Source organism: Squalius cephalus, assembly GCF_949319135.1.
Source record: "Squalius cephalus genome assembly, chromosome: 13".
NCBI classification, from domain to species: Eukaryota; Metazoa; Chordata; class Actinopteri; order Cypriniformes; family Leuciscidae; genus Squalius; species Squalius cephalus.
The window spans coordinates 27,488,528-27,513,121 of record NC_137134.1 but is presented as its reverse complement, the minus strand read 5'-3'; the positions used below and the strand labels follow the sequence as shown (position 1 = coordinate 27,513,121).

Below are 24,594 nucleotides of genomic sequence, written 5' to 3'. Positions count from 1 at the left end.
CCATGGATGGACGACCAGTATTTGAATGATGTGCTGAGTGATGTCACTGCAGCTGTCCTCCTGCATACAGTTTAGAAGAAAAAATATAAATCTTTTGAGAAACAAAAATAGAAAGTGACTTCATTATCACAACAGAATGAACACATACACTTACTAAAAAAAGTATTATCTCTACGATCAACTTAGCGCACGATGCTTTTAGAAACACAGACCTTATTTTGAGACCTCATTTATGCACGATTTAGTGCAATTGAAAAATTGTAGCTTTATGTGTAGACCTTCCTGGGCATTATTCATTAAGAAAATTCAAACTTTTCCATAGTCAACAGTATAACGTTAACGTTACTTAACGTTACAGCAGGAAAGCGGATAATGTTAATTTTAAGGCCTAATGTTAGCAAGCTAACGTTAGCAGTTACAACGGTATCCAATCAGTTTGAAATTTTTACACGAAAAACAGTGCTTTGTGAATCTATAAAACTATTGAAAACTTTTCCGATTAAATATCTGTTAACTAATGTAGGAAGTGAAATGTAAAGGCGGGGTTATAACGTTAATGTACTATGGATAACCCAGACCCGTTACACTAATACGAGGCCATGTTATAAGATCCATGTTATAAGACCGCGGGCAGTTATACGATAATGTCTATTGAGTCAAGTAAACAAGAATCATCAATCAAAATCCTCACAGACCCATCTTTTATTAAATGTAAAACAGAAAGACAAACTTACCTCAAACACGACAAAAAGCAGCCACGCAGCAGCTCGCCAATCCGTCTGACCCAAAGTGGCAGTTAGACTGTCTTGTCCAAACACGCATGTGCGGATTCAAACGCGCTATACTTTTTCGATTAAAATTTACTTAAAATTACTATGTTTATGTGAAGTGACTATAAAATGTTTAAATATTACAAGCAAATATATAATAAGATTTACTCTTTCCAACCAGTTAATTTATTACATGAATTAAATGTGTAGATATTTCAAATTTTACTTAGAAAATTCTAGTTCTCATTGAATTTTAATTTTATAAAGTAAAAATTATGATGGTTAATTTAATATATATTACTATACCAAAAAGATTTTTTCCTTGATAAAGTTATACTTGTATATTCTAGATGTCCAGATGAAATTATCTGGAAATTTAACGATCCCTAAGCAAGGTTTACTTTTAGGCACTTTCAGTGAAAACTATTATTTTTTTTTTTTTACTGACAATACAGATGTGTCCAAATAAGTTCAGAAAGTAAATGGAAACATTGTTATATAACAATAGAACACTGAAGCAAAGTGACTTATATATATATATCTATATATATATAGTAGTGTAAACACTTATGAAAACTCTCTTGTGCAACAAAAATACAAACAAGTGTAAAACTTTTTCACAAACTAAAAAACACCAGCAGCAGAACAACAACTATTCCTGCTACGTCACCTGAAGACAGAACTGATTCTGTAATAAAGACAGCAGTCAGTAACAAACACTATAAACATCAACACTACATAATTTTTACATTATTATGGGAAGCCTGACAACAGTCAGTATTTATCACAGAGGTGTCAATAATTGTAGACGTTTACATCAAGCTGTTTTAGCAAATAATATTTTGGGGAAAGGAGCTTTGTGCTTTGAAAGTTACAGTATGACATCATTGTAAAATGAACTATATATGAAAATTAAAGACAGGCAGATATTAAACATATTGAACCCTGTTATTGGAGGAAAACAATCTATATTTGAATAAATATGTATGTTTGTATAAAAAAAATCAGCATCACACTCATGTGGTTGTGAATATCGGTCATGTGATCACCTGCGGCCCAATCACAGCTGTGATGATATTCAGAACAACAGCAGGACTGTGATATTGTGAATCTAAAACTCTGCTATGTTATTGAATATGGTGTATCTAATATTGCTTGTTGCACTTTGAATCTAAATAAAAGACAATTTAAAATATCTAAATTATTCAAATAATAAAAGTATATCCTCACCATAGACAGAAACACTGAATGTTATACATTGGGTCCCAGAGTTGTAAAATATATAATGCATTAAACTCATATCATAAAATAAAGTAAATAAAGATCAGCTAATTAATACATGAACATGTAGTGTATCTAGAATCTACTGATTATGTATAATATTATACAAAGCTACTTACAAATGATGGGGGGGGGGGAACATTCAAATACATTTTTCCTACAGAGGCAGTTACAACTTTGTTTTTGTTTCATTTCACAGCAATTACTGCTACTAGTTATAGACTGATTAAAAATAAACCATTCTCATCATCTTTTGACGGACTCCCCTTTTCAAGATGCCAATAACATTAAGGTTGTTTGATCATTAAACTGCTGTGCTGTTACTAAAGGTACTGTATAGTGTATGCTTTAAAAGGTAATACAAAATATATATATTAAGGTAACATAAAATATTACAGTAATAGGTTAGGTAAAAAGTCAAACAGAAAGTTTAAAGAATAAAGAGAAATCGTAGGCTACACTTCACTTATAATACCACATTACTAGCAAAGACAAACCGATCTTGAAAATGCTCTTCATAATGTTGCAGATTCCAGCCTATTCAGAAAAAGAGTTTGCCTAGATAAAGCAGTAAAAGTTTTAGCAGTAAAAGTTGAAACCTTTCCACAAAGCTGCTGTGACCAAATTTTACAAAGGACCAGAGAAAAGAACAGAGTGTCATGAGTGCCTGTTTATTCTTAAACCAGAGCTGGAAACGTCTCAAGAAATGTGATGTGATGTGACCTTTAAAGCGCTCTGTAATATGAGAGGGGGGGAAACACAACTTCACATTGAGCTGAGGGTGAACAGGCACTCTTGACTCGTATGCTGGAATATCTCATTCTTTCCAGCTGAGAGGAAAAACAGCTGAACACAGTCACATCAATTATTGTATGAACTTTAGTCAAGTTTATATTACGCAATGCTCTTACTCAGCTACACATTTTGTTATGATCTGTGATTTTTGTTCCAAGAAAGTTGTGCTAAAAATGAAAACGAATGTTAGTGATAACATTCTTATAACGTTTTTAGCGGGAAGCTTCCCATTTGCCATTGGATGTGGACCCAAATGTTGCTCAGATGTTAAATTTTGGTTGAAAGTGAAAACAAAACCTTTGCTTGACATCAAGCTCCAACGTCATTAAATAACTCCAAAAACAGCATCACCAGCTTCACTTATTATAAACCAGATTGACTTTATTTCTATCATACGTCTACAACACTTCTTATTGAAATTAAAAGAGGTTTAGATGTTGATGTTTTATTGAAAATAATAGTTTGTGTTCACCATTATGGTGTTCAGTGTTTGCTTTGGGTGGGCAGTTTGACTTCTGATTTTTAAAAAAAATAATTATTAATAAAAGACTTTTATTAATGCTAATGTTTTGCTTGTTGATGATAAATATATTATCATGTAGTGATCTGATCAACTGATCTCATGTCTAATCTATGTTATTAATAGCAATATGCAATATGTGTTTAAAAAAATTCCTGAATTTTAAAAACTCATTGCTCACAAATCATTTTGAACAATTGAAGCTCTTAGACACACTGCAGACGTCAAGAATCAACGTATGAGTCTCAACACGGTGATATGCATCCTGCAGCAATGCATTCTGGGAGCCATAGATGAGTTTTGTATGATGAACCCAGAATGCATTGCAGCATGAAGCATGTTACCGTTGTTCATTATTGATATCTGTGTGTCTTAATGGCAAAGGAGATCATGACCCTAAAAAGGATGTGAGAATTTTTTTTAACAAATTATTTCTTATTCGTTATCTGTCTATAACAAAAACAAACATAATCCTTAGATTTTAGATACACTAAAAGTGATTTTCTTTCATTAATTTGTCAGGAAGACTTTATGATCTTTACTGAATAATTAATTGTTTATAAAACAAGAAAAATGATCTCAGTTAGATCTGTTCGGTAACATTACCATCAGTGTTAAATATGAGTTTAATCTCTGAAAAACTGTTTCTCTGTTTGTTCTGCAGGAGTGTTTGGTGCTGAAACAGATGAAGTGAAGGAGATTCTGTCACTCTAAACCTTCATCCTGAAATTACACTGTAAAAAAAAATCTGTAGAAATTACAGTATTAATTGCAGCTGCTTGCCAGTAACTTACTGTAGATTTAAATTGATGTTATTTACTGGCAACAGTTTGTTCAAAGTTAAATGAACATTGAACATTAACAAGTCTTTGTCTTTACAGAATAAAACTAAAATAACAGCCTCATGCAAAGCATTCTGGGAACCAAAATCGGAAGGAAAAAAACAGAAAAAGGTTGATGAAGATTTCTGGTTCCCAGAATGCTTTGCATAAGGTTGTTATTTTATAGTTTTATTCTGTAAAGACAAAGACTTGTTAATGTTTAATGTTCATTTAACTTTGAACAAACTGTTGCCAGTAAATAACATCAATTTAAATCTACAGTAAGTTACTGGCAAATAGCTGCATAACTAGCAAATTTTTTACAGTGTACCGTATTCATAGTAATTCATAGATAGAGACATTTGCCTCCGAATTAAAAATTAAGAAAGACGGTAAAGTTGTGTAAAGCAATAATCTCCATTAAAGTGCTCTTTTAACACAGATATTTAAAAGGACAGGATGGATTTCTTCAGGTGAATGAAATTCTTTATTGTCATTCATACACAAATTGATAGCCTATCATCTTTATATTAATGTTTATTCAAATGACTTACAAATGGCCATAATACTAATTCACAATGGTTAATAATCAAAGGCATAAACACACATTTCTTTAAATCCAAGTAACTACAAGAGTTGAGTAAGTCTAAACAAGCTTTTTTTATTAAGTGCAATAAGGTGGTTTTATCATGCAAATACTTAAGAATGAATACAAAGGCACTTCAGATCACATTTACACATTGACATTCAGATTTGATCACAAAAACATGAGCATAAATATGAACATGAGCATTAACCCAATACTGGTGTGTGGTGTTAAAGGTATAGTTCACACAATAATACAATTTTGTCATCATTTACATCACAGCCTGCTGTTACTTTATCCCGTAAAGCAACACTATAGAACTTTTTATCTGTGGTCCCCCTACAGGTTGGAAGCGGAATTGTTCATTACCGCTGTCGTAAAGAATTTCACTGCCGCAGCTTATTGTCACACATCCACTGCACCATTCAGCACCGGCTTTAGAATGAATGATGTCCACAGACAAGGTAGAGTATGATGATCAGAAACGAAGAAAAACTAAATAATGACTAATGTAACGCTTGCCGTAAAGCAAGTCAAATTTGTAGTCTCATTAGAACTACAGAAAAGCAGAAAAACATTCACCCTGTTACGACTTGATGAACCACTGAAATGATTTTGGAAACATTATTTTAAGGTTAAAAATGTTACACAGTGTTGCTTTAAAGACTAGAACATTTTTGGGCCACCTGACTCGTCTGTACTTTTCTTTGTTTTTCTAACCCATTATAGCAGTCAGCATTAAGTGTGTTTGGTGTTTTAAGCCCCCAACGGCGCCTTCCAGGCAGCGAGGGGATGGGTAGGTTTAAGGTTGAGGGTAGGGTTAGCTGCCTCTAAGGAGCCATTGGGGCTTAAAACACCATCGAGCAGCATCAAGTGCCATACAGTATATCATTTTAACCAGAACATATCATTTTATGTTTATTTTTTATTTTTTTTTATTTACTGACAATGTAGAAGTGTCCAAAAGAGCTCAGAAAGTAAATGGAAACATTGTTAAATAATAATAGAACACTGAAGCAATGTGACTTTATATATAGTAGTGTCAACACTTGAAAAAAATACAAAAAAAGTCTAAAATATTTTCACAAACTATATAAGTATATCTCCATTTGACACAATTCCACTGGGTCATTGTGTAGCGACTCGTTTTAAAACATACATTTCATTTCATATAATTGTTTTTGATTTGTGTTGTGTCAGTGAGTGCAGTAAACATGTCCAAATAAAGATGCTAATTGGCAGTGCAAAAGACCAAAACCTATGTTTATTGGGTGAGTAGACCAATCTGGGGACGGGGGTGAAACTAAGCATCAACAATTGTTCATATTTGGCTCAGAGAAACAAACCGCACGTGATTCTCTGACAAATCAATGCTGATCAAAACTTGATGACGCAATCATGTTTACTACGGTGCCTCTTCAATACTTTACAAAAACATACAGATTGGATTAGCAGTTCAAAAGTTAAAACATTTAAGAACAATAGTTATTTTACACCACATGTGACTGTTTCTGTCTTTAAGGGTGTCAGATTACATTTACATTTATGCATTTGGCAGACACTTTTATCCAAAGCGACTTACATTGCATTCAAGGTACACATTTTACATTTGTCAGTTCTTGCTTTCCCTGGGAATCGAACCCATGACCTTGGCATTGCTAGTGCCAGCACTACTGTTTGAGCTACAGGAAAGCCTATGATTAAATGTAAAATGTGCGGTCCAACTGTGCCTTATTTCAGTCCTCATAATTAGCAGTTGAATTAACGATGACCCAGCGCCATAGACTGTAAAAAAATATGGACGTAGTGTCCGTGACATCACCTGTAGGTTTCTGAAGAGCATTTTTAAAGCCTAAAGTAGGCGGAGCCGGCCGTCGCCATCTTGGCCTTGCGTCATTTCCGGATAACAGAAAATGATCAAAGAGGCTGGGAGTGGGGAGGTAATGCTATTACCTTATGCTACTACTGACAGTACCAAGTCTGCGACTGCACAGGGCCTTGCGCTAAAGTGACAGTTGATGATGTAAAGCCAATTAAAAGTTCCTATTTTTGCCCTTCGAAATATTATAATAGTTAAAAGACATGGCTACAAGTGAGACTGTGTATCATGATTCTGTTCTATTCTGCTAGTTGAAAATGTATTATGCAGTAACTTAATATTACTCTGAGAGTGTGTGTGTGAGACAGTGATTTATGTGCATACATGTCAGTCACTCTTTTTTTATATTCGATGGTCCGTCAGCGCAGCATCGCTCGTCAAGTTCGTAGAAAGCTTATTCAGTCCATATTAAACTCTTATTTTGGCCGCCTCTCAAATGGGTTAAACCATAGATATATTACCTATGAAGTTCAAGTAAATGAGCTAGAAAATCCTCGCTCATTCAAGGATGTGCATTTATTGCATGGACGGAGAAAGCACCGACACCTGCAGGATTTCATCTGACGGTACATAAGTTAAACATATATTATAATCTATCTGTTCCGTGAGAGCAGTTGAACGAGCCTTTATTGACGTTTTTAAATCTGAAAACTCCAAAAAGCAACAAAATTGTCAGACATCCATTAGTGCATGTTCATAGAGGAAAACAACTGAAATACAGCGCTGGTTGTTCTCTCGAACGATACTCGACGACAACGACGGAATCCTAAGCCGTGGGCGAAGTGATGGGTGTATTAAATTGTATGAAATAATCCCGAAAAAAAGCACAAACACTGCAGAGATGGCAAGTTCAGCAGCTAACATTTGCTGAGGTAAAATGACGGCTAGAAACAGCAGACAAACGGCTAGCATTGACATCAGCGGCAATCCACCTGTCACACAAAAGAGGACACACCCTTAATTATGTAGAACTTTAAATATTAATCAACTAAACGGATGAGTTATAAAAAAATTTACCCCCCTCACAGTTGTTATGAAGGGCAAAATTAACTGTATAGACCAAAGCCACATACAGACACCAGGCTGTAAACACGTTTTTTTTCTGCTGTAAAATTTGCCATTTTAACATGGGGGAGATACAGATTTGACTCGCTTTTGACAACAGCCTCAAGTGGCCAGTCAACGAATTGCAGTTTAACTCACTTCCGTGTTGGTTTCAAGAGAGAGACGGGGAGGTTGCCGCTTGCCCAGCGCTGAGGGAGAAAGTTTCTCAACTTTACTGCCTGTCATGATTCCTGTCTGTGTTCCCTTGTCTTTTTCCATGTTTGATAGTTCCCCGTCATGTTTAATGTTTAACTCGTCTCCTCAGGTGTTTTAGATTGGCCATGCCCCCTTGTTATCTTGTTTAGCTTGTTTTCCTGTGTATTTCAGCCTTGTGTCTTGTTCAGTCTTTATGAGTTCATGATGTTGCATGTTGGTTGTCCTGTTCCCTATTCTGTGTCTGTTAAGTTGAGTTTTAATAAAAGATTTCTGCTGCACATGGATCCTGTTTTCCTTTATGTTTCAACCGCATCGCTACACTGCCACTTTGTCATTGTCACCGAGTATATGTAGTAAGAATATGAGGGGAGTTACAGAGTTAACCAATAAGAGTACATACCTTCCGTCATCTAGGAATAACATTTATGGCTAGCTTGCCACTTCTACATCTGCAGCCAAGAGGACCTTATCAGGGGCGATTCTAGGATTCTCATTTTAGGGAGGCTCAGCCCCCAATGAGGGTATGATGTAAAAAAAAAAAAAAAAAAAAAAAAAAGTTAGTTTATGGTCTAATGCTCATTATTAAGTAGTTTCATTCATTCATCCAGTAACATGCATATGGCAGGGTTTTATAATTACTGAGGTACCGAATGTTAGGTATCTAGGGGAGTTCGGGGGCAAGCTCCCCCGAGAAAATTTTGATTTCTCTGATCTACATATGTGCATTTTAAGATGTTTTGAAGGCCAAAAAAATTGGATGACAATAGCTTTAAAACCATGTGCGGCCAGCTGTTTTTTTCTCACCTCATCAGCATCACACTCTTTTTCTCTTTGTTTTTATCTTGCTCTGTCTTTTCCCCTCCTAAAGCTGAGCTTTGACTGATTTAGGCTTTTCATTTTTGTCTGTCAGTGAAGAAAGTAAACATAGGGTCAACTGATAGGTTGATTTATGAATCATTTTCTCAGACAAAGCTACCAGGAAAGCTAGGTAAGTCCATCTACAATGAAATATAAATTATTTTATTTTTTAAGCTTTTTAGCCTTTGTAATCAACAATACGGTTGGTTATTCATCAAGTCACCCCGTGAAAATCTATTTAATTTCAAATCATTTAACTAACCAGCTAAACGTGTTTTAATGTAACTGTCTATTGGCAATATGATTAATCTGTTCTATATTTATTTCTATTTATTAAAAATAACAACATGAATTATCAATTTGCCACTTCTATAAATCAAGTACTTAAAAGAAAATCACAAATTCCTTTACTCTACTCTTACTCTAATATATGTATGTACACGCCTACTGATTCATTATTACTTAATACAAAACTATATTTATTAATACAAAACAAAATAACTCCACATGATGTTTCTCTCTCTGGGCCATCTAGTGCTTTCAGACAATGATGTGTCTTTAATCATTTCTGTGCATGGCAGCATAATGTAATGCCGAAATACAAAATAATATGTTTTAAAGTTTAAAAAGTAAATTAAAATAAATCATGATCGTTTTCTAAAGTATGTTTTCATGGGTGTTAATCGCTTCATTTTTGTAGGAATAAAAAACAACTATCACACACTGATAAGGGCTGAAGGTGAACGCAGCGAAACGTATCGGTATTGGATGAGAAACCGAACCGTCCCGTGTTGCTCCCAATACTCCAGTAACATTACATTATGTAAACTGCAATGCATTTATGACAAAGAACTGCACCGATGCAGATGTAATATCATAGCAATCTATCAATAAATGCACTCACGACACACCTTGTACTCTCTGATGTTCGCTCTGCTTGGCGCCCCTGCAGATTGAAAAATGCGCTAAATCCAAGCAGACTCAGATAAGGGGAGGAGCTGAAACTTGACGCAGCTTGCCGCCGTTTCAAATGAGTTTTTTTAAAGGGGACTGAAGCGATCAAAAATGTATTAATCAAATATTTTTTAGGGGGGCTGGGCAGAAGTTTAGGGGGGCTGAAGCCCCCCTAAAAAGGGCCTAGTGACGCCCCTGGACCTTATTATGTATTATAATAGGGAAAAATAGGAGGCCATTACCCATCCTAACCTAGAGGTCCACATAATGAAGAACATATGTGTCCCCAAAGCACAAAAGTGAAATGCCTATGCTAGTGTCTTCTGATCAAACTGGACTCGTGGCCTGCTGCATATTCACTCAAACAGGAACCTCTCAATTTATCTGTACAATTGCTGAATTATTCAGTCGGTTTCCTCTAGAATCTGAAATACAAATTAAAAAAACATTAAAAAAAGGAAGACTTGTCAGACATCAAAACTAATGACAAGAATTTACCATAAAATGACAAAGGACCAAGTTTAGTCTTGTTTGAGCACTTGCTCTTTTCTAACAAATTAACACGATTTGTGAACTCAGTCTTCCGAAGTTGAGTGAATAATCTACATCTCACACCAAGTAACACATGACTTTAATAGACTTGGAATTTAGTGCATATGAACTTCTTTTTGGAGACTGACACTAAACAGAAGAATATACTTTCATTATTTGGAAAAAAGCAGAAAGAAGATACTTCCACAGAAGAAATAAAGTTAAGTTTAGCACAACATAAGAGCAAGTAAACGATGACAAAATGTTTATTTTTCAAAGAAAAGGCTGAAGTCACTTTAACTGATAAAAAAGTCATATTGGAAGAATTGATTTACTCACCACTGACAGTAACACTGAATTCCCAGCAAATGATCTTTCCGCATTTGCTGCAGATGATTAGTTGATAAACTCCAGTGTCGCTGGTTCTGGTGTCTTTGATGGTGAGAGATCCAGTTTGATGGTGCAGCTCCAGTCTGCCTCTGAATCTCACATCATCACTGTATGAAGTCTCACTGATGTCTCCATTCATTCCGGTTGTGAGAATTTCATCTTCAAATGTCCACCCCACTTCTTCATCTCTTTCTATGTTCAAATCAGTGATTAAAACTAAACATTCTCTCGCCATCACTGACACTGTCTTGGGACCGGACTCACCTGGAGAACAAACAGAGTTACTTGTACAGACACTGATATTAAACTGTCAGGTTCAACTGATAATATCATATTAACTGATAATATGATATATTATATCACTTGATATGGCCTAAATTTACAGTATATAGTATTATACATGTGAACAATATAAAATGAGATGTTATAAAGACATCCTGGTGTTTCCAAAATTATATTGGCGTAATTGGTTCCTGGACCCCAATTTGAACACTTTTTGGACAATTGGACAATCCAAATTCCGAAAATTAACTTGATGTGCATATGCAAACTGCCGCTCGTTCACTGAAACTTTTTGCAAATGGAAATACGTGTTACGTTCTTGCATTTACAGATAATGAATGATACAACCGTAAAATGTAAGTTATGTGCTGAGCAAATATGTATGAAACATTAAACAGATGCACACATCTATCAAAGCAACTGACGGGAAAAGGCGAAGACGTGTTAAAGTATTAGTTTGTTTGAAATGCTTGATATAAAGCATTCTTAGCTTGCCTTGTATCGTGTATTTTCATCTCACTCCATGTCCTCCGGTACTTTTCTGATACCTTTTGTCTATAGAAATACGTTAATTTACTAATGTAAAGTGACGTCTTTTGTGAATGATTTCTGTTCACTGTATGCAGACCTGATTAATTGATAATCAAATTCGTTGTAGATTGGTTCGTTCAGTTGTTTTTGCAGAGCTTTTCATGTTTCATTTAATTTGGTGCAAGGAGGGGACATACATTTAGCTCATTTATTTAGCAATTATGTATTGCAATAATAATAGTACTAATAAAACTTTCTTAAAAGGAAATCGAAAGACTCACAAGAATTGAAAACTCTGAATTTCCTGTACGAGGTCCTCTTGCTGCTGATGATCTGTAGATTATAAGGTCCAGATGTGATGTTACTGATGGTCAGAGCTCCAGTGTTCTTGTTCAGCCTCAGTTTGTCTCTGAATCTCTCGTCTGCATCAGCATATGTCGTCTCTCCGGTCTCTCCGGTCAGTTGAGCGATGAGATTGTCCTGATCTCCAAACATCCACAGGATCAGATCATCTCTCTGTACTTCAGTATCAGGGTTTAAGGTCACATCTTTTCCCCTCATCCCTATTGTCTTCAACACTGTCACATTTGTGACAGCAGCACAAAGAACAAGAGAAATATAGAGAAACAGTTTGCATTATATACGTTCCTGCAAATGTGAACATCAGAGTTTGACAGTACTTCACAAAGATTATTCAGATAGGGATTTAAAATCAGCTTAAAAATTAACCTTACATATTTACTTTGCTGCCTCAAAGACCATTAATCCAGATGGGAAGACTGTACAATTCAGCTTTATTTACAGAATTCTGCTCTAAATAATAACTGACTGAAATACTCATGGAGGTAAAGCAGCAACAGAACTATTTGACAATGCAGTTCAGTGGGAGATTTTGAAGCTTGAATCTTAGGGTGTGTTCACACTTGGCAGGGTTTGGTTCAAATTAACAAATCAAATTAAAAAAGAAAGACTTGAGACTCACCTCTGACAGTAACATTGCATCTCTGCATGTTGTTCAATTTACTGCTGATGATCCTCAGAGTATAAACTCCTGCATGTTCAGTTGTGATGTTTGTGATGGTCAGGTATCCAGTCTTCTCGTCCAGCTCCAGTCTGTCTCTGAATCTCCCATCAGTAACGTCAAATGTGGAGATCTTTCCAATCCCTTCTTTGATTTCAGCAATGAGAGAGTTTTCATCTCCAAACAGCCACAGCAACTCATCTTTTTTCCGTATTGCAGCATTAGTCCTCAGAGTGACAGACTCTCCCTCCTTGGCTGACACTTTCTTCACTTTATATCATGGTAACAAATACAAACAAAGAAATTAGGAGATTATGCGACATATGAGTCAGTAATGCTTCATTGAGGATGTGTGTGTACAGTTAGAACAAACTACAAAAATATATATGTTTAACAAATACAACATATATGAGCCAAAACATAAATGACAAGTCACTGGTGAAGCAAATATCTTTGATCATCTCTTAACAAGGCCACATATTAAGGTCTGGGTAGATTAGATGGTAATCAAACAATCAGTTCTCATAAAGTGTTGATGCATGAGAAACGGGCAGCAATAAAGTTCTGAGCGACTTTGACAAAGGCCTTATTGTTATGGGAAGGCGACTGGGTCAGAGTATTTCCGAAACAGCAATAAACGAGTGTGTGTTCTAACGGTCAGTGTTGAGAGTGTCCAAGGAGGGACAAACTATAAACTGGCGACAGCTGGGCGTCAGGGGATCATATCACTTGAGTGTCTGGTGAATAAAGAGCAGCAGCCTGACTGCTATGTCCAAAGTAAACTTGAGAAAAATAAAGTAATAAGGCATGGTTTAACGGCAATATAGTCCTAGTTTACCTTACATGTGCACTTTGTAATTTTATTTTGCATCACCTGCAATTTTGTTTATTTTGATCCCTTAGAAAGGGCTGTTGACGGGGCTGTTGATGGACAGTGGTACATTGTGTGAGAAAGTATTTGCTCCAAGTGAGAATGTTAGTGTGAAATTGAACACTACAGAATATGCCAAAGTTGTTTTCAATAAAAAAACATTTACAGAAAGCAAGCCGATCCACTTTTCCATGTTGATAAGAGCATTAAAATGAGAAAAAAATAATGAGACAAAAAGAAATCAAGGGACATTTAGAATAGATATCAATGTGTGATTAATTGCGAGCTAACTATGAGATTAATACGATTATTCGCGATTAAATATTTTAATCATTTGACAGAACTATTAGTTAGAACCAAGCGTACCGCACAAGCCCTGAAAAGTGAAGCCAAAACGCCTCGATCGCCTAGTCCTAGTAGGCTATAGGTCATAAACCCCGCCTCCCCGTGTTATTCAACGGGACTTGAGACCAACTAAACAATTTTATTACACTTCAAATATCTTTTTTCCGAAGGTGCCATTTACGTCATTTACTGTTGTTTTTATCACGCTGATGTAAATTCAAGTGTTTGTTTTTAAAATAAGTTTGTTTTTAGTTAGTTATTTGATGCTATAATGGTGGTGTGACGTCATGATTGACAGCTGTGATTGACAGGTTTTCTGAGCGAAGTAGTTACTGAAGCACCAACATACTTTTTTTCGGGATCTTCGGAGGACAGAGGAGAATAGAACTATAAATTTAATATATAAATTTCTATAATTAATTATTTCTCACTGATAGTGAGGGCGGGGCCTTGATTTCGCGGCTTTACTTCCTGCTCACTACTGCGCAGGTCTGGTCCCAAAATCGCTACTGCGCAGACTCAAACCCCATGATGTCAATGCCATTTCGGGACACTGGCGGCTTCACTTCTCACCAATGGAAGAGAGCGAAGGGGCATCATCTATGGTTAGAACTGTTATACATAGAAAGTAGACAGTAATGAAAAGTTGCCGTGTGGTTGATGTCCAGTGTTGCTAGCTGAGCAGAAATACACAATCATGTTTCTCCTGGTCCCCTCAAAGTCACATTGGATTTTCTCATCAGCGTAAAGATTAACAGGTCCATCTATCAGTTTTCCATGTTCGTAGAGTTATTATCTGGAGTAAATATATAGGCTTTAATCTGTGTGTTTACACAGCTTTTTTTTTTTAATGGCGGGTACTAGTGTTTTGCGTGCGTTCGGCTAATCAGTGTACACCAACGTCACTGATAGTTCCAATTGTGCTGGTTTAGACCAGGGGTTCCCAAATTTTTCCATTCCAGGACCCACCTAGACAAGAATAATCTCTCTCAAGACCCACCAAAATATAAAATAATTTTAAAGCATGAATGTGGGGTGGGAGGCGTTAGTTCTCTTTGGAACAGTTTTTTTTCCTTGTTATAGTATGAATGACAAGTTTAATTGCAATACAAACTTTTGGCACATTATCAAAAATTGAGAGCCTAACAGCCTAATGGCTGTTGAAATAATGTGAAGAATACTGAGTATTTTTTGTCTGCTGCCTCAACTGATTTACCAGACATGGCAGAACAAATTTAAAGAAATGAAAAAAGATTTTAAAAGTAAGCTTAACCAAAGGTTTGATATGACAAAAATCAGAATATAAAAAAATATAATAGACTAATAATTTTATTTGACAGTAGGCCCAGGACCTAAAATTTCAATACTAATAAAAATGCTGCGAGTGTTGTTAAACGCATTGCGTTGTTCAGCATAGAAAACGCTTTCGTGCTCGTGTGTGTACATGTGAAATAGGGAGAGCGGGGCACAACCTAAAGCTTTTTGACTTTCTCAGTTTGTGTAAATCTACTTATGGTTCAGAGTATTTATTTTTTTCCCACATTAATTTCCCACATGTCTAGTATAATTATGTGTTTTTGTTTTATTAATACAGTATATACTTTTTTCTTGATATACCCCGAAAGAATGGAAGTGAAATGTGACAACATGCCCCATAGGTGGGGTACATTGTAACATGTGTGGGGCACATTGTAACATGACCATATGGCAGCTTAAAATGTTATCTGATCTAATAAAAAATATATAAAAAACAAACTAAAATATTTTCTAAATAAAATACAATTAAAAAACTTTTTCATATAAAATAATGGCAATTTTTAATAATTAAATATAAACTCATTTTTGAGTTTTGACTACGAACACATGAAAACACAGCTATACAACATAGTTCAAAACAAATAAATAATTAGTAATTTCTGAACATTGACTCTCAGTCTTTATTCACCTTTTTCTCACGTTTTCTCAATAAAATTAATAAAAGTATAGAATATAATAGCATATTTCTAATAGGGGCACATTGTAACGCAGTGTTACAACATGCCCCCGCCTGCACAACTGGGATTTAAACCCTGCTAGTGTCTTCTGCTAGTTAGCGAAGCATTAAATAACTATCTCAACTGTTAAATAACATCTTGGAGATTAAAATAATATCAGATTTGTCTTATTTTAAATAAACACAAAAAATAGAGATGAAAAATTAACTTAAGTAAGAAATTTACTTTTGCTATGGTTTAATAAATGTCTATGGATATCTTCCAAAAAAAAAAAAAATTTGGCGGATTTTTTTTTTTCTATATAGTGTTGATATGGCAACTAGTAAATAAACGAAGTTTCGTCATCCAAGCATGTGCGGAAGTATTTAAAACAAGCGTGTTACAACTAACCCCGCGTTAGGTTGTGCCCCGCGCTCCTACTTTTTACATATAGGCTATATTTTTTTGCGTTGTAGCAAAATGCATGCAAGGGAACGCAAACAACGCACTCTTACGACGACCATATCTCTGAAAGACAACAGTGCTGTGTTGAACAGACGACAGAGAAATCAGTGCGATTTGTTTCATGAAGCGCGCGCTTGCGACATGTTGTGTTAACAATTTCAGCGCCTCAGAGCGGCGCGGTTCATTAAGCAGTTATGTGCACATTATTAACAAGAAGAAACTTCAGTGTTTCCCACACATAGACTAATATAAACTGTTTGAAATAAATTTCTAAAAAAAATGCGACTTAGTCCAGTGCGACTTAGGCTATAGGCCTATATGTTTTTTTTCTTCCTCGTGGCGCATTTTTTAACTGATATGCGACTCCGGAGCAATAAAATAAAAGGGACTCCGGAATAAAAGCAGAATCAATTAAGTCAAAAATGTGATGTGCAGTCAGGTTTGAGTGTGTGCGCGTTTTTTGAGGAGTTTTACAGTCTTGATATTGTTTCTTATTCAAAAGGTTCTTATTCAAAATTTATGACAAATCATGTATATGCTTGCGAACTTATGATATTAAAATAATAACCTGCAGAGAACGTTCCCAGAACGTTCTCTTTAGGTTATAAAAATATAACCTAAAAATAACCTGCAGGGAACGTTCTGGGAAGGTTCTCTACAGGTTATAAAAAGAAAACCTACAGAGAACGTTCCTAGAACGTTCTTATTTGGTTCCCAAAAAAATAACCAATGGGGATATGGGAACGTTAGGGGAACGTTCTGTGTTTACTGGGAAAACCCTTTAAATAAACAAAACAAAACCTATCCAATGATGAAATGTTTTCTGTGTTGACAAATCTTGTGCGATGTCCTAACTGCCAGTGCCAGGATAATCACACACGTTGTACAAGTCCGCTATGACACGTCCGATTCGCGAACTAATGATTATTGATTAATGATAACTAATAACTAAAATCTGTGGGAAACACTGAACTCGTTTACTCCAATCACTGCTCTGCATTCTGCATGAGATCGCATTACACCGGATAATTCAAATGTCACGAAAGGCTGATTCAGGTCTCCGCTGCGTTTCCCAAAAGCATCGGGAGCTAAGCTGATCGTAGAGACCATAAGTGGCAACGGTTTTATGATCTACTTAGGCATACGATGCTTTTGGAAAACGCAGCGCGTGACATTTGAATTCTCCTGTGTAATGCGATCTCTTAGCAATTTATATTTAACGTTGGTACATCGTGCAAAATGTTTGTGTGTGTGTCCTTCATGAAACGTAAATTTAGCTGCAGCCAATAGTGACTGCGCGACCCACCTCTTCCCAATCTGCGACCCACAGTTTGAAAACCCCTGGTTTAGACCCTACCCTGAAGTAGGAGCTAAATTTGTTCCTCCAAAAGAGTTCCTAGAACTAAAATCGCTCCTATTTCCTGCGGTGCGAACACGCCAAAAACCGGGAACTTCCCCCAATAGTTCTAGGAACTATGAAAAGATTACTCTGGTGTGAAATCCCCTCATTATGACCCCTGTCCACCATCAAAATCACTTACAACGGGCATGTGAAAGTCGTAACTGGACCCGGAACTGGTCAGAGCTGTTTTGGCAACACATGAAGTGCCAGCATTTCCGGAAGATGATCAGAATGTTTTGGCTCATTATCTATGATTAACTGGGCCAGTTATTTCCTATACTGCATTAATTCATCATTTTGTACACCATAGCATTTAATAAATTGAGGAAAATACAAAAGGAATGACATCAGTAACTCACTATGCACTTTAACTATTAAAATTCAGTTGTGTTCATTTTGATGAATCACACAAAGATAAATAAACTAAATAAACAATTACTCACAATTTATGGCAACTTTGAATCTCTTGTTTGTGGCTCCTCTTTTGCTGCTGATCTGTAGCTTGTAAAGTCCAGAGTGTTCAGTTCTCGTGCTGTTGATGGTCAGAGATCCAGTCCTCTCGTCCAGCTTCAGTTTGTCTCTGAATATCCCATCAGGACCTTCATGCGTTTCTCTTTTCTTTCCAGTCATTTGAGCAATGAGACTGTTCCCATCTCCAAACATCCACACTATCAGATCGTCTTTCTGTATTTCAGTATCAGGGTATAAAGTGACCGGTTCTCCCTCCACCACTGATATATATGCGACTTAAAATTTGTGACACATAGAAAGATAAAAATACAAAGAAAATGTTTCTATTAGATCAAGTTTGCCAAGTGTAACCAGCTAGTCTATTTGAAGTCAAATATAGTGCCGAAAAATATATGCTTAAAAACATTACCCAACTGTGAACCAATTTGGTAGAAATATATATATATATATATATATATATATATATATATATATATTAGGGCTGGGAATCGATAAAATTTTTTTTAATTAATTGCACAATTTGCTGTAATTAATTGCATTTCCCTCAAGCTTGTTTAAACTTAGAATCACCTAATTAAATTAAACAACACAGGAAAAAAAAGGAACAGAAAATAGCCCTATATTAAAATAATATTAAACATTAATATATCAATATATTTTTCTTTTTCAATAATCAATCAACATAATCAATTTAACTGAATTTTTTTTTTTTTTTTTTACAAATTATCAAAATAAAATATAGTCCTACAAAGCTATCATATTGTTACCAGAGCATGTGATCAGAGCAGGCCATTTTACCATTGTTGCCCAGCAGACTTAGCTTTTCCAGTGCGTGATCAGTACATGATTGGACCGTTTGGGCCGTTAACGACAGAGCAGAGAGTGCAGCGCGCCGACACACACACACACACACACACACGGAACGGAGAGCGCGTCGCACACACGGAGCGGAAAAGACCTGCTCATGAAAGCTACGCGAGAATGAAACCTGATCGCCGAACACGGAGGGGCGGGACGGCATATTTTCGGCCTTTTCAATAGCATTTTTAACGCATTAAACATTTCAAATTAATCGCAAAGATTAACGCGTTAATTCCCCCAGCCCTAATATATATATAGTATGTTTATATATATATATACAGTGCCCTCCACAATTATTGGCACCCCTTTTTAAGATGTGGTCATGGACTTCTTTTTTTTTTAAACAACATAGAACCCAAATGCAAAAAAAAAAAAAGAGTAAAATCCAACCTTTCATTTAAGTACATTACTTTGGTGGTAAAAAAAAAAAAAAAAAAAAAAAAAAAAAAAATCACACATTTAAAAAAAAAAAAAAATGAAATCATGTGTCCCACAATTATTGACACCCCTAACAATTCCGCTGAAAAATTACAAAACAATTTTTTTTATATATTTTTTCTGTGGTTGCTAAAGTTGGTCAGGGTATCAAGGAACTTTTAATCAGTAATTCATGACTTCCTGTTTCCCTGGGGTATTAATATGACGTGACACAAAGGCCTAATTCTCTTACCCATTTGTCAACATGGCAAAGACAAGAGAACACACCATTCAAGTAAGGCAGATTTGTGTCGACCTGCATAAGTCAGGCAATGGCTACAAGAAAATAGCCACTCGCCTTAACTTGCCCGTATCTACAGTCAGAGGAACCATTAAGAATTTTAAAACAACTGGAACAGTGACAAACAAGGCTGGAAGAGGTCCCAAGTTTATCTTGCCACAACGCACAGTGAGAAGGATGGTAAGAGAAGTAAAAAAAAGTCCTAAGCTCTCTGTCACAGAATTGCATCAAAGAGTGGCATCTTGGGGTCACAAAGTCTCCAAAACAACCAACAGATGCTCTCTACATGCCAACAAGCTGTTTGGGAGGCATGCAAGGAAAAAGCCTTTTCTCACTAACACTCACAAACGTAAACGTCTGGAGTTTGCTAAGCGGCACTGGGACTTCAACTGGGATCGTGTGCTTTGGTCAGATGAGACTAAGATTGAGCTTTTTGGCAACAAACACTCTAAGTGGGTCTGGCGTAAAACAAAAGATGCGTATGCCGAAAAGCACCTCATGCCCACCGTGAAGTATGGTGGAGGATCTGTGATGCTGTGGGCCTGTTTCTCTTCCAAAGGCCCTGGGAACCTTGTTAGGGTGCATGGCATTATGAACGCTTTGAACTACCAGGACATTTTAAATTAAAACCTGATGGTCTCTGCCAGAAAGCTGAAGATGGGTCGTCATTGGGTCTTTCAGCAGGATAATGATCCAAAACATGTGGCAAAATCTACACAAAAATGGTTCAGCAGTCACAAACTCAAGGTCCTCCCATGGCCATCTCAGTCCCCAGACCTCAACCTGATTGAAAACCTGTGGGGCGAGCTAAAAAGGAGAGTGCATAAGAGAAGACCCAGGACACTGGATGATCTAGAAAGATTGTGCAAAGAAGAATGGTCCAAGATCCCTCTCTCTGTGTTCTCCAATCTTGTGAAATGTTATAGGAGGAGATAAAGTGCTGTCTTGTTGGCAAAAGGGGGTTGTACAAAGTATTAACATCAGGGGTGCCAATAATTGTGGGACACATGATTTCAAGTTTTTTTTTTTCTAAATGTGTGATTTCTTTTTTACCACCAAAGTAATGTACTTAAATAAAAGGGTTCTATGTTGTTTAAAAAAAAGAGAATTTTTAGAAGTCCACGACTACATCTTAAACAGGGGTGCCAATAATTGTGTAGGGCACTGTGTATATATATATATATATATAGTGGTGGGCCGTTATCGGCGTTAACGTGCTGCGTTAACGTGAGACTCTTATAGGGCGATAAAAAAAAATATCGCCGTTAATCTATTCTCAAAGTTGGGTTGGGAGCTGGGTCTATACTACGCAAGCTATGATGACTTTCACCTTGATATTTTAGCACGGATATACCTAGCCGAACTCGGTTCGGTGTTCGGTACGCATTTTCAAACCGAACGGTTCGTTGGACCATTTTTCCTGCCGACCAAAATTTCGTTATTTCAAATGTAGGCGCGTTGCGCGTGGCACGCGCGCTCATAATGTAAGAGACGCTGGCGCAACCACAACATTGTCCGACATCAAATGGCAAACGTAATGTAAGCGGAACGAAACTGAGCTACTCGTTATTGTGTGGTTGACGGACCGTTGTTTATCAGTTTGGACCAAAGCAGCGCGAGCCGATCATGATCATGCGACACTGTTACTACACAGCGCTAATAAGAGATCTAGTAAAGAAAGCATTTGAATTCGCCACAAAAGTAATAACATTGCTGCAAGATCTAGTGAGAAACACATTTCTCCGTTTTTAACGGATCAAACAGCGCATGAAAACCAGGAAGAAACATTGTGCCATGAATGAACTATCCAGTGTCCACAGATCTGCAACATTCACCATGGATTTACAGTAGTAACACTAACTGCAACCATGGAAATTTGGCAGGAATAGTTATGTCGGTTTTATTTTGACATTATGAATACAATTGCTGCCCTCAAAGGTTAATCTGAACTAAAATAAACCTTTGTTTAACTACTTGCCTACAATATTACATTTCATTTTTTTCCAAGGAGCTGTTTTGTTTTATATGCTTCTAAGAAGAGACAATTATAGCTCTAGAATTGCTCAAAGTAAAAAAAAAAAAAAAAAAAAAAAAAAAACATACTTTATGATGTTAGTTTTAATAAAAAAAAGAATGAAAAAAAAAATTAAATCAAGGACATTTGTCTGGCATTTCGTTCTTTATGCTGTATCAAAAACGTATCGAACCAAACCGTGACACAAGTGTATCGTATCGTATCGAACCGAACCGTGAATTTTGTGAACCGTTACACCCCTAATATATATATATATATATATATTGCTCTTGCATTCTTTCTTGTGGCTCAGTGACCTTTGCCATTAATATGTTTATAAGCAACTGAAAAAAGCATGAATGTCAGGGCATGTCAGAGCATCTCAAGGACCCCAAAAACACCTTAGACCCCAGAGGGATAAATACGAATAGTGTACGCAATTACTCATGAATAAGACCCAATGTTCCTTCGCAAGTACTCGAACTTGTAGTTACAGTATATCCTTCAACCACTAGAGAGACACAAGTTACATATGACCAGTCCAAATACACACATTTGCAGACATTTGAGAGCGTGTGTACATGACAGGAAGTAAGTGTGAAAGACTCTCCCATGTCTTAAAATTGCCAAAGTGCAGTGCCCTAAACACACACTAAACCCAAGTTTAATCCTAGGTGATTAATCCTAAATTTTCGTCAGGACAGAATTTTTTTACTTTTCATAGATTTCCTATACACAATCCTGAGCGATTGAAACTGTGGTTGCTCGCGCTGCACTTGGATATCAACACACCCTATGCTCTAATATGTATGAGAGTGTGCAGTGATAACTTTTTTGATGATGATTTCAAGCGTCAAGCGTGACCTTTTCAACGTAATTGCGTATTCCATGACGTCACGAACGCGCATCACTGAACAGAGCAAGGCGAGCATTTGTGCTTATAAAACGTAAACTTTTTAATTTATTTTTGAAATGACGGATCGTTTCGCTAGATAAGACCCTTATTCATCGTCTGGTATCGTTTAAAGCCCTTTGAAGCCGCACTGAAACTGTCATTTGGACCTTCCGTTTGGGGCCCATTGAAGTCCATTATAGGAGGAATGTTTTCATCAAAAACCTTAATTCCTTTTCGACTGAAGAAAGAAAGACATGGATATCTTTAATGACATGGGGGTGAGTAAATTATCAGCAAAAGTTTTTTTTTAAAAGTGAACTAATCCTTCAATGAGATAATGACTCATTTGCATAATTAAACATACAAATTTCAATGTAATAATTTTTTTATATACTTGTGTAAGTAATCAACTGAGCAGGTTTCATGGTGATACCTATTATTTAAAAATGTTACCCTATTTACCTGTAGTGTCTCGCCTTAATGAGTGAAATAACTGCCAATAAAGACGTGTGATCATTATTATACTGAAAACCTTGAGCTACTCACTTTTGACAGTCACAATGAATCTTTGATATAAGGTTCCTCTGCTGCTGATGGACTGTAGTTCATAGACTCCAATGTGTTCAGCTGTGGTGTTTGTGATGGTCAGAGATCCAGTCTTCTTGTCCAGCTTCAGTCTGTCTCTGAATCTCCCACCAGCAACATCATATGTAGAGATTTCTCTGGTCTCTCCTTTGATTCCAGCTATGAGATTCCCTTGAGGTCCAAACATCCATTGTATCTGATAATCTTTTTGTATTTCAACATCAGTATTCAGAGTGACAGACTCTCCCTCCTTTACTGATATGGTCTTATCTTCATCTGTCACAACAGCACATAGAAACAGAGAAATGAGGAGATTTAGTGTGTGCCCTAAACACACACTAAACAAACACCCAGGCTAAGCGTATCCCATTATGTATCATGTTCTTGAACTTACTGTACATGCCCAGAAACCATGAGATGCAGAGGAAAACATTCCACTGCAAGTTAAATTAATTAGATAATAAATATAATTTAGTAGTAAAACAACGTTTTTCACATTTTATTGGTGCAAATATGGTATGTCTATTTTTATACAACATTTGCAATTGCTTTTTATCAATTAATTAGAAAAACTGTGTAGTCTGTCACATCAGTTTATTTTAAGATGCAAAGTATTGAAAATCAAAATGTGTAAATAAAGCTCTGTAAATATTTTTACAACACTACTGTAAGTGTGTCCCATCGGGTAATCAAATGTTCTATGCACACTTGCAGTCTTTACGCCTACTTGAACACTTGGGCCAAATCCATGAAATATGTCATGCAAGTAGACAAGTGGTCAAGTTCAAAGACTACAAGTTTGGTTATTTGGACAGGCCAATAGTGTGTCTCAAGACTGCCTTCCATTCATCAGAGCTGTGCCTCTCCTCATCCAAACAGATGTGAAGAAAACAGATCAACTCAACTGGCGGAAAACTCAATCTGGCAATTTTACGGTAATTTATCAAGCTTAAGGCGAGACACGGCAGGCAAAAACATCGATTTTTCATGCAGTGGTCAGTTTTGAGATTTTGGGCTAGTTTACTCCTTCAATATGTGTTCTTTCAAGCTGCTATAAAGAAAACGTTGAAAATATACACTAAGATGTTTATTTTATTACATTTTGTTTGTAGTCAAGTTTCTCCCGAATTTACCAAGAAGTTAGAATTCCAACGCGACACGCCGAGTTCCGTCCGTCTACTGAAGTCTGTCATGACCGGGATTGTTGTAAAGCTCTGAGTCTCCTGCACAACGCTATGTAACCCAAATATGGGCATTTCTTTTCTATCAATAACCAATCGTGAATGTCCAAAGGGGGGTTTAAAGCAAATGAAGAAATCTCATTTAAATCGTTAAACGCCGTTTTCTCAAAATGAGTTTTTTGTCATTCTCCAGTACAAACATCTCAGCCTATGTACACCAAACTTTCCAGTTATACACTTAGCAGTATTCTGAAGATATTTTCAGAGGGATTTGTTAATAAATCATTCCTGGCCTGATTTATGTGACATTTTAATAAAAAAATATGGCGAAAAT

At 36.3% G+C, this 24,594-nt stretch overlaps 2 protein-coding genes across 2 annotated transcripts in view; both read right to left on the bottom strand.

Annotated features, from left to right (window-relative positions):
• The window catches only part of LOC307169806 (muscle M-line assembly protein unc-89), a 536,691-nt gene that overhangs the window by 348,351 nt on the left and 163,746 nt on the right, over positions 1–24,594 (bottom strand). The window lies entirely within an intron of this gene.
• On the bottom strand, positions 9,088–23,298 carry LOC307169824 (uncharacterized protein). The gene is made up of 6 exons (XM_079890651.1): positions 23,041–23,298; positions 17,979–18,281; positions 12,441–12,749; positions 11,740–12,036; positions 10,595–10,909; positions 9,088–10,149 (listed from the first exon to the last, which is right to left on the bottom strand). The coding sequence occupies exons 1-6, from the start codon at positions 23,264–23,266 to the stop codon at positions 10,100–10,102; spliced, it is 1,500 nt and encodes a 499-aa protein (XP_079746777.1). The 5' UTR covers positions 23,267–23,298; the 3' UTR covers positions 9,088–10,099.